Here is a 16441-nt window from a genome sequence, read left to right as displayed (position 1 = left end):
GGGTTCCTGTAATCCCAGCTACTTGGGAGCCTGAGGCAGGAGAATCGCTTGAACCAGGGAGGCAGAGGTTGCAGTGAGCCAAGATTGCACCACTGCACTCTAGCCCAGGCGACAGTGCAAGAGTCCTTCTCAAAAAAAACAAACAAAAAAAACTGCATAAATGATTTGTAAAAATGGTACATCTCTATAGCACACTTACCATGAATGAAGCTCGCAGGACTGGAGGTTGCTTGGGTAGGTGAGTGAGTGGTGATGGGCTGGGACGTTACTGTACACTACCGTAGACTTTGTAAACTTAGTCCACTAAATTTATTTTTCAAATTTTCTTTCTTCATAATAAATTAACCTTATCTTAGAATAACATTTTTACTTTACAAACTCTTATATCTTTAAAACTTCTGGACTCTGTTGTAATAACGGCTTAAAACACATTGTACAGCTGTACAAAAATATTTTCTTTCTTTATATCCTTAATCTATAATAGTTTTCTATTAATTTTTTAAAACTCATAACACATTTTTGTTAAAAATGAAGACACACACACATGAGCCTAGGTCTGCGCAGGGTCAGGATCATCAGTGTCACTGTCTTCCATCTCCACATCTTGTCCCACTGGAAGGTCTTCGGGGCAATAACACACATGGAGCTGTCATCTCCTATGACAACAATGCCTTCTTCTAGATACCTCCTAAGGACCTGCCTGAGGCTGTTCTACAGTTAGCTTTATTTTTATTTTTGAGATGGAGTCTTGCTCTTGTCGCCCAGGCGGGAGTGCAGTGGCGCAATCTCAGCTTACTGCAACCTCTGCCTCCTGGTTCAAGCTTCTTCTGCCTCAGCCCCCTGAGTACCTGGGATTATAGGCGCCTGCCACCATGCCTGGCTAATTTTTGTACTTTTAGTAGAGATGGGGTTTCACCATGTTGGCCAGGCTGGTCTTGAACTCCTGACCTCAGGTAATCTGCTCGGCTCGGTTTCCCAACCTGCTGGGATTATAGGTGTGAGCCACCGTGCCTGGCCTATTTTTTTGTAATAAGTAGAAGGAGTTTACTCTAAGGTGACTAGTAAATACACACACCAGTAACAGAGTCATTTATTATCATGATAAGTATTATGTACTGTACATAACCATATGTGCTAGATTTTCACATGACTACCAGTGCAGTAGGTTTGTTTTCACCAGCATCTCCCAAACACATGAGTAATGTGTTACACTATGATGTTACAACAGCTAGAACGTTACTAGTCTATAGGAATGGTTCAGCTCCATTATCATCTTATGGGACCCCCATTGTGTATGAAGTTCATGGTTGACGGAAATGTCGTTATGCAGTGCATGACTATATGTTACAGATTATGTAAGGGTAACTGGGTTCCACGTTCCAAGTCAAAAAAGGTCTGGAACACAACTCCTTTGCTAGCAAAGTAGACACAGCAGCTCGTTCCCAGGGAAGTCCCCTGAAATACGTGAAGGGCCTGAATCACTGCTGAGCCAGACAGCATGGAGGAGAAGGCTCCAGTCTCATGGGAAGCTGGAGTGGGACCTGCCCTAGAGACTCCGACCCTGCCTGAGGGCCCCATTTATCCCACCTGGCTGAGACCTTGGTGGATCCAGGACAGCTCAGATGCTGGAAGTCCGGGGACAAGAGAGCCAGGGGCCGCAGAGTCCTACCCAGCCTCATGCGATTCTGGCCCAGCTATGTATCTGGTACTAGAGCCATGAGCTTTTGGAGGAAGATGGGAATTGACACATGGGCAGCAGCCTGTGGCAATGGCAGAAGCAACCTCGGGGCTGGAAACAGAAGCTGTAATTATAGGAGAAAACACCCACAACAAATTCCAAAAGATGACCCTTTTGCTCCCTAGAACCAGGAAGGGGAAAGAAGGGGAAGCATGCTACCCTGGTAAAAACAGAGCAACGTGAAAGATGCTGTGTAGTCAGGCTGAAAATTAAACAGATGTGAGTTTCTTTAATTCAAAAGTTTAATTATTCTGATGTTTTCCATAACTTAATCTGAGCCATCACTTCGACTTTAATTATACATAATGAAATGGATTATTTACAGTAACTCATGTGACAGGAAAAACTGAGACGTGAGAATTGGTAGCTTGGCAACTGTTTTTTATTTCTCTTTTTATTTGGCTAATGTATATTGAGTACCTACTATGTTTCAGGCCTTGCCAGGGTCCTGTTAGTAAAAATATTGTGGCTCATGCCTCTACTATAAACACTTGGAGAGGCCAAGGTAGGAGAATCACTTGAGCCCAGAAGTTTGAGACCAGTTTGGGCAACATAGGGAGACCCCCTCTCTACAAAAAATATAAATTAAAAATTAACCTGGTATGGTGGTGCACGCCTGTGGTCTCAGCTACTCCAGAGGCTGAGGTGGGCGGATTGCTTGAACCCAGGAGATTGAGGCTGCAATGTGCTGTGATCACGCCACCGCCCTCCAGCCTGGGAGACAGAGTGAGAGTGAGATCCTGTCTCAAAAAAAAAAAAAAAAGTATTGTTAAAATACATAGTATGGGCTAGTTTCTTTCACTTCTTTCTCCTGTGTATTGCTCTCGATGATACCATGATACCATGTAGCAGGAATTATTTTCCCTGATTTATATAAGTGAGTGGAACTGAGATTCTGAAAGGCTAGGTAAATTGTCTAAGGTCACTCAGCAAAACTTCATTTTGTTTTGTTTTTTACCATCTATGTGCTTCAAACAGAGACCTATGGACCAACTTTCCTAATCTTACTACCTTTCTTTCACGCTTTATACAGGAAAAGTCAACTTTTCCTAAGGGAAACGTTGTTCATTATTTTGAGCAGGAAAGTAAATGACCAAAATTGCACTTTGGGGAAATTAACGTAAGCTTCTGTAGGATGCACTGGGGGCCATAACCCAGGCCAGAGGCAAAGACCTTAAGCCAGGGGAGTAGCCACAAACCTGGGAAGGGGACCAGCAGGAGGCACTTGGAGGCTGGAAGGGGCTTGACAAATGTTTGGACGTGGGGGAAGAAAAGGGCGGCCTTGCCATCTTGGGATTGGGATGCAGGGGACACAAGGGACGCTGGCAGGCAGCATGGCCTGGGTCAAACCCCTCACTCTCTGAGCCTTAGTGTCCCTGTCCCTGTGCCTCGAAGGGGCTCTAAACAGCTGATTGAGCAGTCTCTGTTCAGTGACATGTAAACTGGGATGGTTCTGGGTTTCTTCCATGCACTGTTTTAATTTTTTCCTTTTTTGAACATTCACTGTTTTCATTTGGCCTCTGCTAAAATTCCCTTTCTTGTTCCTCAATGTCTTGCTTTCTGGTCACATTCCTAGTCCTCCATGGTTTAAAGCTTCCATCTCAAACTCAGTCTCTCCGGGCCTGAGCCTGGCGGCTGGGGCTGAGACTGAGATTTGGGCGTGGGCGTGGGGGGCCATGGCTGCCAGCTGCTCCTCCGTCTTGTCCTTGGGTGGACAGAAGAGGAGGCGGGAAAGGAGAAGGGGCATGCTACGTAGCAGCCCTTGTTGCTGTTGAGATGGAGCAGGGATCCTCTCCTAGGGACCCGATGAGCGCCCCCAAGCATGGAAATGAAGAAAAGTTTGGAGTTCCTTCAAGAGCAATTTCAGGCACCCAGCCAGCCTGAGAAGTAAGTAAGTAATTTATGCCAGCGGGTGATGGTAGCCTTGAACAATAGCCAAGGAAGTTAGAGCCCTGCGTTGTTTGGTTCCCTATAGAAACTAAAGACAACATCTTAACACATGTCCTGGAGTTATCCTTCAGAAACCTAGGCGCCCTCGCACCGAGAGCCCCCATTGGACTCAGATACAGAGGAACTGAGGGCTGAATTGTGATCACCATTTTCTGTTCTAAATTTCTTCCGGAGGGGTAGGCTCATCGCTCGAGCAGAGACCACCAGGCAGGCTTTGTGTGGGCAACCAGGCCGTTTTATTTTGCTCTTGGGGGCATGCAGGCCAAGTCCGAGAAAGGAGTTAGGTGAGGGCGTAGGAACGGGGACTGGTTATATAGGTTGGGGCAAATGGTCAGTTAAAGGTGGTCATCTATTTTAGGGAGGAGGAGGTCACAAGGGTAGGGGTCATCTATTACCAACAGGCATGGTCATAGGGTGGGGGTTATCGGTTACAAGTAGAGGGGAGGGTGCAGTAAATTATATAGTGCAGGGGTGGGGGTCTTGAGAAACCTAATGCCGAGGCTGAGCAGGAACAGTGGTCGAATGTTGCAGGGGGAGAGCAGTCAGTTGAGGCAGAAACCAGTGATTTTGCTTCTCTTTGTGGCCATCTGGTTACTTCAGACTTTCTGGCTCCTGGAGGCCACCAGGAAGTGTACGTGCAGGTCACCAACGCTATAATGGCCAGGCTTGGACTTGGAGGCCTGACAAGCAGCATGGAGGGAGTCACATTCCCAACCAGGTAATACTTTTTTCTACTGATCTCAAAATTTTAAACAGAGCTTCTCTTCCTTACCCAATTGCAAATCTGAATCCGGCTGTTAACCACATTTTCCTTACCACCACCACTTCAGGACATCCCGCTCCTTCAGGCCAAAACCTATGTGTCACCTCCATGTACGTTTCCGAAGCTATCATGGAGGTCGATCAGGATTTCAGCATTAGCTGCCTGGTCCTTCCTGCTTGGTGCCCTTGCAAATAAATGCCTTCCTTTCTATTGCTGCAGAAACCTCAGTGTGGATATCTGGTTTTATTGCACCAGGTGAGTGGACCCCAGTTTGGTTCCATTACATTGTCTCCCTCTATCCCTCGTTGGTGACCTCCACATAGCCAGTGCCTAAAGCTGGTTCACCTGTGGGGCATCTGTGTAGTTTTCAGAGCGCCTGTGGGGTCTTGTCCAGACTGGGAGGTTCTGCCTCAACTCCCCACCTTCTTCACTGCATTCCTGCCCCCGGCCTTGGGCTGCTGGGCTCTTCTCCCCAAGCTGGCCCAGGAACAGGAGAGATGGTCCAAGCCCAGCTGCCTTCCACTACCTCCACTCCTGCCTTTACTGCACCATGGAGAGGCGACAGGCTAGTCTTTGGCCACCCTCTCTCTGCTCTGCTGTTGCTCCTTCTCGGTGGAGACTAGACCCCAGCCCGCATTTGTTCACATGCCACATCTTGTGCCCTGGCACAGGGCTGCGTAGAGCAGAAAAGCATCATGAAGGGCAACACCTGCATCACTCCCCACTGGGCAGAAGCCTCACAACTCCAGTAATCTTCCTTCACAGCCTCCTTCAACAGCTGGAGGGGCGGTGGTGAAGGGTGGTCAGAGGACAGAGTCTTCCACCTCGAGTCACCCATGAGGACGGGTCTGCTCGCAGCTCTCGGATCTTGTCTTTACAACGAGTGCCAGTTAATTCCCAAGTCTGGGTCCTGCTCATTGATTCAGGACATCAGAAAAACTCCCACTTCCGTCAGTTTCTGGGAATGACAAGCCTGGCTACAGGGTGACTGAGACCACTAGGGGTGGACTACACACGCATGTCTAGCTCTTACTGTTATCTCTGGGTCTCGGCTTTCTCTTTTGACTTCTCTTTTGGAGCTCTCGGTTGAGACGCTCGGTGAGTGTGGACTTTTAAGGTGAACTCTGAGCTGACCAAGACTGGCCAGTTGATTTCTTGGGTACCATGCAGTCACAAAAGCAGGTAATCAGAGAACACACAGTCCTGTGGTGTTTAGAGTCTCCCTTGACGACTGCTAAAGCCTCTGTTTGATTTCTTGCATGGCAACAAAACCTGGAGGGGAAGCTGAGTGGCACCTGAAGTAAACTTTGGGTGTGAGACGGGATTCAGGTCGTGGCTCATGTGCTGGAGGTACACACAGTTGTGACCATCAAGTATGCAAGAAGCCATCATTCTCCTGGCTCTCTTGGGTGCCATGTCAGGTGGGAACTCAATTTTGCTTTGGAATGGCTTGCTTACTTGGTCTGCATAATACCATTGTATGACAATGTCCCCCAAAGAGGAAATTGCTCCTGGGAGGCTTTTCAACTGAGGGCTTAGCTGCAATTATGAGTGAGGTTATGCAGCTCCAAGGAGCCCTGGGGGGACGGGTAGGAGCCCTGGAGAAGAGAGATGCTTAGAGAGCCTAATCTCGTGTATGTTGGTAGAGACTTCACTTTCCCTCTTGAGTTAACTGGCCTGCATTTGGTAGTCCTCCTGAGAGCTAAGGTTGGGAAAATAATTTTCATGGCAGAGTTTTGTGTGCACGTCAGGTCAGTCTTTGTGGAGATTCTGGCCAGGCAATTTGAGGTTGCCAAGTGATCCTGTGAGGAAACTGAGTTACTGAGGGACTGTCTTCCTTTTGGACAAAGCAAACACCGCCTGACAGAGGGGCCAAAGACTCAGTCTAGCCATCCTTTCACTCCCTCTTCCTCCTTCAAGGGCACCAGGAATCTTGGATGATCTTATGAATGTCAGGCTGGATTATTAAAATTGCACTTTCAAAATTAAACTTTATTTCTGACTAGGTAGTATTTGCATAATGTATAGAATTTAATCATGTTAAATCTGCAGATTAATTTAGGGATAATTTACATCTTTGATGAGTTATATGGTAAAACACTTAGAAGAGTGTCTGAGTACACAGTAAATGCTTAGTAAATGTTAGTGAGTGTTATTGATCCTCTTGGGTCTTCCTAATCCAAGAACAGGTTTCTAGATACTTATTTGAGTCTTTATTTGTTTTCCTTAAGAGTATTTTGAGGTTTCCTTCATATAGATTTTGCACGTTCTGATTATAGTTATTTCTAGTTCTTTTACTTTTTCTTTTTTCACATTTGTAAATGGAATCTCTTCCTCCCTACATCTTTCAACTGAATGTTGTATGAGGTATGGAAATCTACTAACAAATTGTCTTATTATTTGGCATGATTTTTCAGGTGATTCTCATGAGTTTCCCACGTTTGAAAAGAATGAACATTTATATTATTCCTCTCCTGTTTCTATAGCTCCTATTTTTTTCTTACCTAACGGCGAGGCCCGGACATTCTGATCATTTTAAAATAATGACAAGAGTATAAATTCCTGTCCTGTTCCCCATTAAGCATGATGTTAACTTTTGGTGTGGGAGAGAAATGTTTTACATGTTAAGGAGGTGGCTTTTATTCTTATTAATATAAGAATATTAGAGTATTTATTTCTAAATAAACATACAATAAAAATATAAGAATATTAATTTCTAAACAGAAATGGATTTTTAAGTGAAATGCTTTTTCAAGATCTATGAAAATGACCATTTAATTTCCTCTTCAATCTGCTAATAAGATAAATAACTGGGTTTCCTAATATTGAGCCCTCTTCTATCTTGGACTCTTCAGCTAAGCAGAGGGCAGGGTATCCTGTGAATGTGAAGTGGGCCATGAGTAGTTCAGAGTGTCACTTGAAGTAAACATTTCAGATTTCCCCCAGAAACGTGGGCTTTTAGGGCCGTATCATTTGAGTTGAGGTGCCTTTTATTGTGATGGGGAAAGAGTGAGGTTAAGAAGAACCCAATTTCTTATACTGAACCCTATCATTTGGAGCTTTATTACAAGTGTGAAAGGGACAGATCACAAAGGTTTGCAGGAAATACTTGAGATTTCTTATTTAAAACACACAGTAGACTCCCTTAGGTCAAATCTTATTTTTGGAAGGGCTGCTGCGATGCAAACTGTTTCTCTCTCACTGTCTTCTGTGAGTCTGGGAACCTGCTCATTATCCTCACACGCCAACACCTGTGTTACAGAGGATTCTAGTGGGGCAGCCACATCAGCACCCCTTCAGGGTGCTGGAAGCAGGTGTCACTATAGTAATCTCAAATAAAGTAACATACAGTAAAAAATTACCCGGGCATGATGGCAGGTGCCTGTAATCCCAGCTACTTGGGAGGCTGAGATGGAAGAATCGCTTGAACCTGGGAGGTGGAGGTTGCAGTGAGCCGAGATCGCACCATTGCATTCCAGCCTGGGTGACAGTGAGACTCCATCTCAAGTAAAGGAATGTATGAGTGAGTGAATGAATGAAGTAACATACAGCATCCTCTTTCCTTTCATGTGGTCTAACTCTTATGCTTCCTTCAAGGCCCAACTCAAGCCCCACCCCTCTCATGGAGCCTTCCTGGATTGACCTAGGAAACAGCATGGAGCTGTCCTTGGAGTCAGATGCCTGGGATTGGAAGGATCTTTCATGGAATTAGTCTCTCAGACCCAGGAATTATCAGTTATGATGAATTCAAGAAAATCAATGGGTATACTCCCAGCAAAGAAAATCAGGAGCTATCAATAGGCAATATTTGAGGAGTGTGGCTTCTCCACAGTCCCCAGCTCCCCAAAGGAGCTGCACTAAGGTTGGGAGCCACAGTGATCTCCCCACTCAGGGTGAGGCTGTAGAGAGCCCTGCGTGGAGCTTAGCAAGCCCCTCCTACCTGAGCCCACACCACGCTCATACTCACACTCCAGCACAATTCTTCATGTTGTTCCCAAAACAGCCTCTTACAGATTGCATCATCCAGATCTAACATCCAGATTGAAGGTCAATTTCCTCCCAGCCCCCAGAGCCATGTTGTTGCAGTGTCCCAGGGTCACTGAATAACTGTGCTGCAACCTGTGTGCATGCTCATGTGACAGGCATAGAGTGACCGACTGTCTGCAGTAGGTATGTGTAGTCTGCTAGCTACAAGATCCAGATGTCATGAGCCAGGGCCCTCCATGACCACTCCCTTAGTGTATGATCTCAGATGTGCGCAATGGTGACAGCAATACCTCCATCGGAGGATTGTGCTGGGAGTGAGGGGCATCAGGGAGTCAAGGAGCTAGCACTGTGCCCGCTGAGCAGGTGCTTGGTAAACGCAGGTGGGTACTTATTTTAGTCTATTCATTTGGGCTAGGCACTACCTTACCCCAGGCTATCATTGAGAAAAACATAGCAAGTACTAACTTTGTCTGTTGCCTGGAGGGGCACAAGTCACTGGGGAGGGCTAGAGGGGGCAAGGGAAGAATCTGGGTGAGAGGGTGGGCATTCCATGAGACAGATTGCCAGTCTTCTATTTCCTATATGGCTGTCTTTGTCTTGCTAAACAGTGAGGAAACACTCTCATGAACAGCTCAGGGAGGTGCCCTGGTGACTTTCACTTGTGAGAAAAGAGAATGGATGGGAATGATGCCCCAAATACCCAACCCATCAAAGCCGTAGATTGTTTTGCTCATTTTGAAAAACTATTTTTGAGAGCTTTGTCTTTAAATACTCCAACCATACTCTTTTGCTCCTGGTTTTTACCATAAGAATGCTATAATATTAAAGTCAATTTTAATAGATTTTTAAAAATCTATTCATATTCACCTCAACCTAAACTTTAGCTGTTTTGATATTTCTGAGTCCTTGCACAGTCCTTGTCCATAAAACTTGATAATTCTGCGAGCGACAATAACTTATGCATTATGCATTTTAGCCTCTAAACTAAATAAGATGACTTTAGATTTATAAAAGCTTGTATCAGTGAATGTGCTTAATATTTCAATTTTTTTCATTTCCATTTACTCCTCTGCACTCACCCCACCCCTCACCAACTGAAAGAAAACATCTTGGCTTGTTTGTTTCTAGAACATTTATACCTTTTAGCCGGACAGAGCTTTCTACTGTCCCTACCCACCCCCGTGCCTGCTACTTGTTCAGGGTTTTGTTCCCAGGGTCTGATAGTGGCCAAGATTGGGAAGCTGGCTGGGAAAAGGGACCTGTGTAAATCTTGGCTCTGTTATTTATTATTTGCTGTGTGGATTTCAGCTCAGTTTCCCCATCTGTAAAATGTAAAATGACATTAATATCTGTCTGGGAGAGGTGTTTGAGGAGTAAATGAAAGACAAGGTTTTACATTTTGCACCTATTTGTAACATTGGGCTGCTGTAACAAACTACCACAAATTGGGTACCTTGAAAACAACAGAAATGTATTCTCTCACAGCTCAGCAGACTAGAAGTCCGCAATCAAAGGGTTAGCAGGGTTGGTTTCTGCTAGGGCTCTGAGGGAACGTCTGCCCCATGCCCACCTCCTAGCTTCTGCTGTTTGCTTTCCATTGCCAGGTTTGCAGTGGCATCACTCGTCTCTGCCACCATTAGATCATGGCCCTTTCCCCTCTGTGTGTGTCCTGACTTCTTTTTTTCACATACCAGTCTTTTATTTCACTACCAGTCTTTGATTTCCATTAAGATATGAAAGGATTCAACAACGATGGAGACTGTGCTCCTTATGGAGGGGCTCAGGTCAAGATCGTGGGGGGAGAGCAGTGTGCCCTCTTCCTCAGTGGTACATGCGTAGCCGCGCGTGCTTGAGCTTCTTGTAGGAAACGGAGTAGCTGAAGATCACACAGCCTGCCAGCACCATGGTAACCCCTGAGAGGCTCCCCTTCTTCATGTTGCTGTGCTTGCTGCAGTACTGGTAGTAACCTCTTCAAAACACTTTGGCAATGCCACGAGAGCTGAAGTCTTGCATCAAGATCCAGCTTGGCAGCTCCCCTAGTTTGACTTCCAGAAGTTTCTTGTCCTTCACTGGTACAAGTGACGCCATCTTGGAGTGCTGGTGTCCGCTGTATGTGTCCTGTTTTCTTATGGGGACACTGGCCACTGGATTTAGGACCCACCCTCATCCAGTATGACTGCCTCTCAACTCATTGCACCCATGAAGACTATTTTCAAATAAGGTCATTGTTGGCTGGGCATGGTGTCTCACACCTATAATCCCAGCACTTTGGGAGGCTGAGGCAAGTGGATCACTTGAGGCTAGGAGTTCAAGTCCAGCCTGGCCACCATGATGAAACCCTGTCTGCCTCTAATCCCAGCTGCTTAGGAGGCTGAGGCATGAGAATCGCTTGAACCCGGGAGGCAGAGGTTGCAGTGAGCCAAGATCACGCCAGCCTGAGCAACAGAGCAAGACTCTGTCTCAAAAAACCAAAACCGAAAACAAATAGGGTCATTCTGCAGTTCCGGGTGGGACACTGTTCAACCCACAACAGTGACTATTACTATAGACGCATGAGAGAACACAGCTTGTTCCTTTTCTCCGCATTGGCAAAGTCTTGCACTGTCATGGAGACCTTAGAATGGTCCCAAGGCTTTCCTGGAAGAAATGTGTTTTCTCTTAAATATAAAATTCCCTGCCTGTAAGGCAGCCCAAGGCAATTCACATGCCATCACAAGCCTCTTGTTTCCTCCTTTATGGAATGGCTGTTAATCTACCAACCAAGACGTTTTGATGGCGCCTCTGCATGATGCCTACACAGTCCAGTAAAAACCACAAATTGTCCTTGAGATTGCTAATGGTTGTGGAGAGATTTACCATGATTTTGGTGTTCTAGAGAACACGCATACTCAATTCTCAGGTGACCTCTAGATTACTGACACAAAGAAGGAAAACAAACTCGTGTAAGCTACAGGGTCCTGACAAGAGAGAAGATGATGTTATCAGGAGAGGTCCTTTAGGTGGGTGTCTATCACCTAAGGTGTCACATTTCTCCTCCGCTGCTCCTCCCAAAGGCTGGAAGAAAAGAGAAGGGAAGCAGGGAGAGAAGAGAAAAGCAGCAGCTTTATTTACCGAGTGACAGAAGCAGATTTCTTGGTTGTTTGGAAGTGGTTGTTTTCTTGGCTCCCAGGAGATCTCACATATCCATTGCCAGCACTTGGCAAGAGCGTTTGTTCTTGGGGAGTGACCAGCTCTCATCGTCACCCCGAGCCACTACATGAAGCCACAAACCAAGCTGTTAAGTCTCTGTTCCCAGCAAAAGGCTTTGTGTTCATGTCAGCCTGCACCCTTTTTGCTCCACAGGGGGAGAGGCGCAACACCTAATCTTCTTACCTGCTACAGGCGCCGTCGCAGAGAATTCTCCACCTGGGACTTTGGTGCACAACTTTTCTGTGAAATTAGCAGCATCACTGTCGCCTGTGATCCCAGGATTTCCCCTGATAATCAACTCTAATCCCCTCACAGAAGCCTTCAGGGTGAATTGGCTGACAGGCACTGACTTTGAGGTAAGCAGCAACTTACCATCGTGGGTGCTGTCTGCAAAGAGGTAATCCTGAAAATAAGGGTGGATGGGATTCCAGATCGGTGATGGATTCCTCTGTTCTGGTTTAATCTTCCCTCTTGTAAGACCCAGAATTCCTGTTTGAGGCATCCCAGGGCTTCTGTGCGAAGATGCCCACATAGCCTTCAGACCGTCTCCGTTCCACACAGTTCACATAAGCATTATGCTCAATGTGTTGCAAACAGAAAGCTGCCTCTTATTGCCTCCACCCCGCACATGACATCAGACGTTAGGTGTGCCTACAGTATCTAAATTCTTTAGGTGGAACTGTTCGGATATTAATCTCCTTAAACGCCATGCTCTGATGAACTTGTGTCTAGTGATTCTGCTTTCCTGTAAGTCTGATTGTTTCAGAGACAATCTAAGAGGAGATTTATTTAATAAGGAAGCTATATGCCCTTTAATAAAAATATATGTCTAAATGTCCAGCCCTACCATGTGAATGTTTCCTCTTGGATAATTCAGACCCAACCATTGACATTCAGGAGGCACGCCTCTGCGGCTCTGTTTTCTAGTTTGTCATTTGAATCTTTTCCAAAGTTGTCACTTCCCCAAAGTGGGTACAAGCCTGTTTCTTGCATGCTTGCCACTGGTAACTGTAGAGGCCTTCACAGGTGTCTTTAGGGTCCCAGTGGCAGGATCAGCCTATGCTTCAGTATTCCCTGTCCCTACCTTCTTCCTCAACTGGCCTGGGAACCTCCTGCTGCTATCATCAGCTCTGCCATTGGACCTGCCATTCCTCTGGGGTCCTTATGGGACCCAGTGGACTCAGGCCTGCTTGGCCTAGGCTTGGTTGCTTCTCTGAGGTTCCCACTAGGTGTTCTTAAACCCAGCTCATCATTAGAGTCACTATGGGAGCTTTGACAAAGTGTGCACATTGGGGCCCTGTAGCAGACCTGCAGAACCCACGACTGGAGGCCGAAGCCCAGGCTCCTGGTATTCTCATCACCCCAGGGGAGCCCTCGGGGAGGAGAGGAGCACACATTCAGTCTACGGTGCAGCATGTGGTTTACATTCCTGGGTCCCAGATGCTGGTTCTGTGACTTACCTGCTCTGTGCACTGACTCCCTAGACACCCAGTTTATCTTTAACAGCGGCTGCTGCTCCTCAGTTCCTGTAAGCCTTGTCAGTTGCTTACCCTTACAGAGCGCGTTGTGTACGCCAGGTACTGTTGACAGGGCTTTGCATGTGTTTGTTTTTCTAATCTCAAAAGCGTAAGGATTGTATCCATCTTATGACCTCCTTTTCACAGATGGGGAACATGAAGCACAGAGAGGTTATGTAATTTGCCCTGGATTGTACAGCTAGTAGGTACCTAAGCTGAGATTGGAAGCCAGGCAGTCTGGCTCCGGTGCTCTCATTTAAAAAAACAGCTTTATTGAGTATAATTCACAGAAGAATATAATCCACGCACTTAAATTGTACAATTCAGTGGTTTTTGTATATTCACAGCCATGCAACTCATCACCACAGTCTAACTTTAGAATATTTTCATCACCCCAAAACAAAACCCTGTACCCATTAGCAGTCACTCACCTATTCCCTTATTCCCCCAACCCCTGGCAACCACTAATCTACGTCGTCCTTATGGATTTGCCTATTCTGGGCATTTCCTGTGAATGGAATCATTGTAGTATGTGGTCTTTTAATGATTGACTTCTTTCACTTAGCGTAAAGTTTCAAGGGTCGCCCATGTTGTAGCCTGGATCACGACTTCATTGCTTTTTATGGCTCAGTTATATTATATTCCACATTTGGTTTTTTCATTCATCAACTGACAGACATTTGGGTTGTTTCCACTTGGGAGTTCTCATTCTCAGCATTTATGGTCTACAGTCTTTAGTGATGATAATGACCATGCGCATTTGAATTTGCATACAGCCTCCAAGGCACATTCACATACCTGATCTCTTTTTATTTTATTTTTTTGAGATGGGATCTTACTATGCTGCCTAGGCTAGACTTGAAGTCCTGGGCTCAAGTGATGCTATTGCCTCAGCCTCCCCAGTAACAGAGACTACAGGCACTGCACCATCGCAGTTTGATCTCTTGATTGTAACAACGAACATTAATATCATCACTATCTAGAAACTTTTATTCCCATTTCAGATATAACAGAAATGCAGCAAATTTAAATGATTTATCTGAAATCACGCAGCTGTGAAAGATGAAATAAGAACTTCATTCAGTCTCCTGATTCCCCAGTCCCAGGCTTTCTGTCACAGTGCCATGCACATCTATGACTGTTTGGGTGAGCTCTCAACTCTCTTCATGGGATCTGCTCTTCCCACATTCCATGGGATTCAAGCACGGCTGTTAATCAAGGAAGAATTCCATCTTGTTCCTAACCTCTAGAAATGGCAGATTGCTCGGCCCCTCAACTAAGGTAGCTCAAGTGTCTGGCGTATTGTCCTAGTCCTGTGCCCTCCTCACACCACACCCTGCAGCTGCCTAGGACCCTATGTTGGTGCTAAGATGAGCCACAGTTTTACAAGTCATGAAGCTGTTCTTAAGAATTGATTCATTCTCCCCGGAAACTACACAACATCGTCTATCGTCCCTCCACGAAGATCCTACTCTCCACCCGAACTGCTCCCAAGAGTTGTCCTATGGCCTTCTAGGCGTGAAAATCTCTGTGGCAGAACCTGGTTCCTCCTTGGACAGCCTTGACGGTCTGGAGGATGACAAGTCTAGGTCACCATTTTGCCTTGTGACTCATTTATACTTTCTGAGGGTAAATTCCAAATCATGAAACAGGCCAAGCCTTCCTGCTTTGGGACACAGCTATTGAGACTTCTGGCGGGGCAGGGGGTAGTGAGGAGGAGTAATGATAATGATGAGGAGGATGCTAACGTTTCCTTTACGGGGCACTTATCATATGCCAGGAATTTCCCTAAACACTTTGTGAATGCATTCATTTAACCCTCATAACAATGCTATGAACTGGTGTACTGTTATTTGCGCACTGAAGACAGGAAAACTGAGGCATAGAGAGGTCGAGCAACTTGCCTAAGTTCACACAGCTCGGAGGTGGCAGGCTTGGGATTTGCAATCAGGTGGCCCCAAGAATCCTTGTTCATTGCCCTCATGCTGCACTGGTTTGCTATTGCCCAGCAAGAGAGACGTCAGATCCTCATTCAGCCACTTGTAGCTGATCATGGGTCAAGGGTGTTTTCCTGGAGTGGCACCAGAAGCATACCTCGAGAGGCCAGGGAGGAGTGACTACCAGCCAGCTGCAGAGAGATGGGCTCTGTGAGGCCCTTTGGAGGCCAGCACCTGCCCGTCTTTCATTTGCCCATCTCTGAGCCTGACTCCCCTCTTTTCCCATCTACCATCGTGAGCACTGGGGACCTTCTCAGCCTTCTCCAGAACAACCTCCAATTGAACATGCCTAAAGCAAAACCTACTGTCTTTCACTAAAACTGTGTCGCAAGATTGCCCGCAACCAAATCCAGGCTCCACCACTCCCAGCTATGACCTTAGGAGAGCTCCTTCCCCTCCTCCCCTAGTTCATCTCCTTATCCGTGAAATGGAGGAAGTTTTACCAACCTATGGTCATTGTGACAATTAAATTAAGTACTCCACAAAATGGCTCGACAAATCTGGCACATAAATGCTCGATAAACGCTGGTAACAACAACAACAACAACAAAACAGGTTTTTCATTTGTGTTGAGAGCAACCCCATTCTTTTGGTTCCAAGATATAACATTTTTGGACCCTTTTTTGGCTGATCTATTTCCTTCCTCTAGGGTGTAAGAGCTACTCCCCAAGGAGAAGGGCTGGCAATAGGTAATACTGAGGTCAAGGATCTATCCAAGCTCGGCGTGCGGGAGCACGTTCCAGGCTTAGCAGGGAGCCAGGGTGTAAATCAGGAGGCCAGGGTGTAAATCGAGAGCAGATCATCTCAACAGAAGTCCACCTGCTCTGGTGAACATACATTCCTTGAACAGTTTTTGACTACCTAGTGATTAGAAAAGTCACCATTCGCGGAGTGTTTGCTCAGTGCCAGACAGTCTTCTAAGTACTTCCCATAGATTAGCTCATTGAATCCTCCCGACAACCCCTAAAGTAGGTGTTATTATCCCCATTTTACAGATGGGAGAACTGAGGCACAGGAAGGTTAAGCAATAGGAAGGCTGGGCCTTGAAGCCCGTCAGTCCAGCTCCAGCGTCTGTGTGTTTGATCCATGTGCTGCCCCTCACTACCATGTGCCCCGCAAAGAGACCAGTTCTTCTCCACTTACGTGGCTCCCAGCCTGCCTCTGTTCACCAGTAGACACAAAAATACCTCTCCTCCCACCTCAGCCACCCTCCGTACCCTCTCCCTTCACCACAAGTACTCATTCTCATCTGTGGCCCTGTTCTCCTCTTAACCAACCTAGAACCTGCAGCGTCCAACAC

At 46.2% G+C, this 16441-nt stretch overlaps 1 protein-coding gene and 1 pseudogene across 3 annotated transcripts in view; one reads left to right on the top strand and one right to left on the bottom strand.

Annotated features, from left to right (window-relative positions):
* Positions 1-5583: 5583 nt before the first annotated feature.
* CDHR3 (cadherin related family member 3) overlaps positions 5584-16441 on the top strand; it is a 67174-nt gene continuing 56316 nt past the window's right edge. For 2 of the 3 annotated variants that reach the window (XM_032276325.1, XM_032276326.1), the window contains exons 1-2: positions 5584-5872; positions 11781-11983. In XM_032276325.1, coding sequence (XP_032132216.1) covers positions 5827-5872; positions 11781-11983 — 249 coding nt within the window. In that variant the 5' untranslated portion in view covers positions 5584-5826. The remainder of the gene's footprint in view (positions 5873-11780; positions 11984-16441) is intronic. The other variant, XM_032276324.1, reaches the window with a different exon arrangement.
* On the bottom strand, positions 10011-10619 carry LOC116550341 (annotated as a pseudogene).

Source organism: Sapajus apella, unplaced genomic scaffold (genome assembly GCF_009761245.1).
Source record: "Sapajus apella isolate SASKATOON/1434 unplaced genomic scaffold, GSC_monkey_1.0 scaffold7, whole genome shotgun sequence".
Taxonomy (NCBI): Eukaryota; Metazoa; Chordata; class Mammalia; order Primates; family Cebidae; genus Sapajus; species Sapajus apella.
Note: the sequence above shows the minus strand (reverse complement) of the source record. Positions and strands in the feature narration are given on the sequence as shown.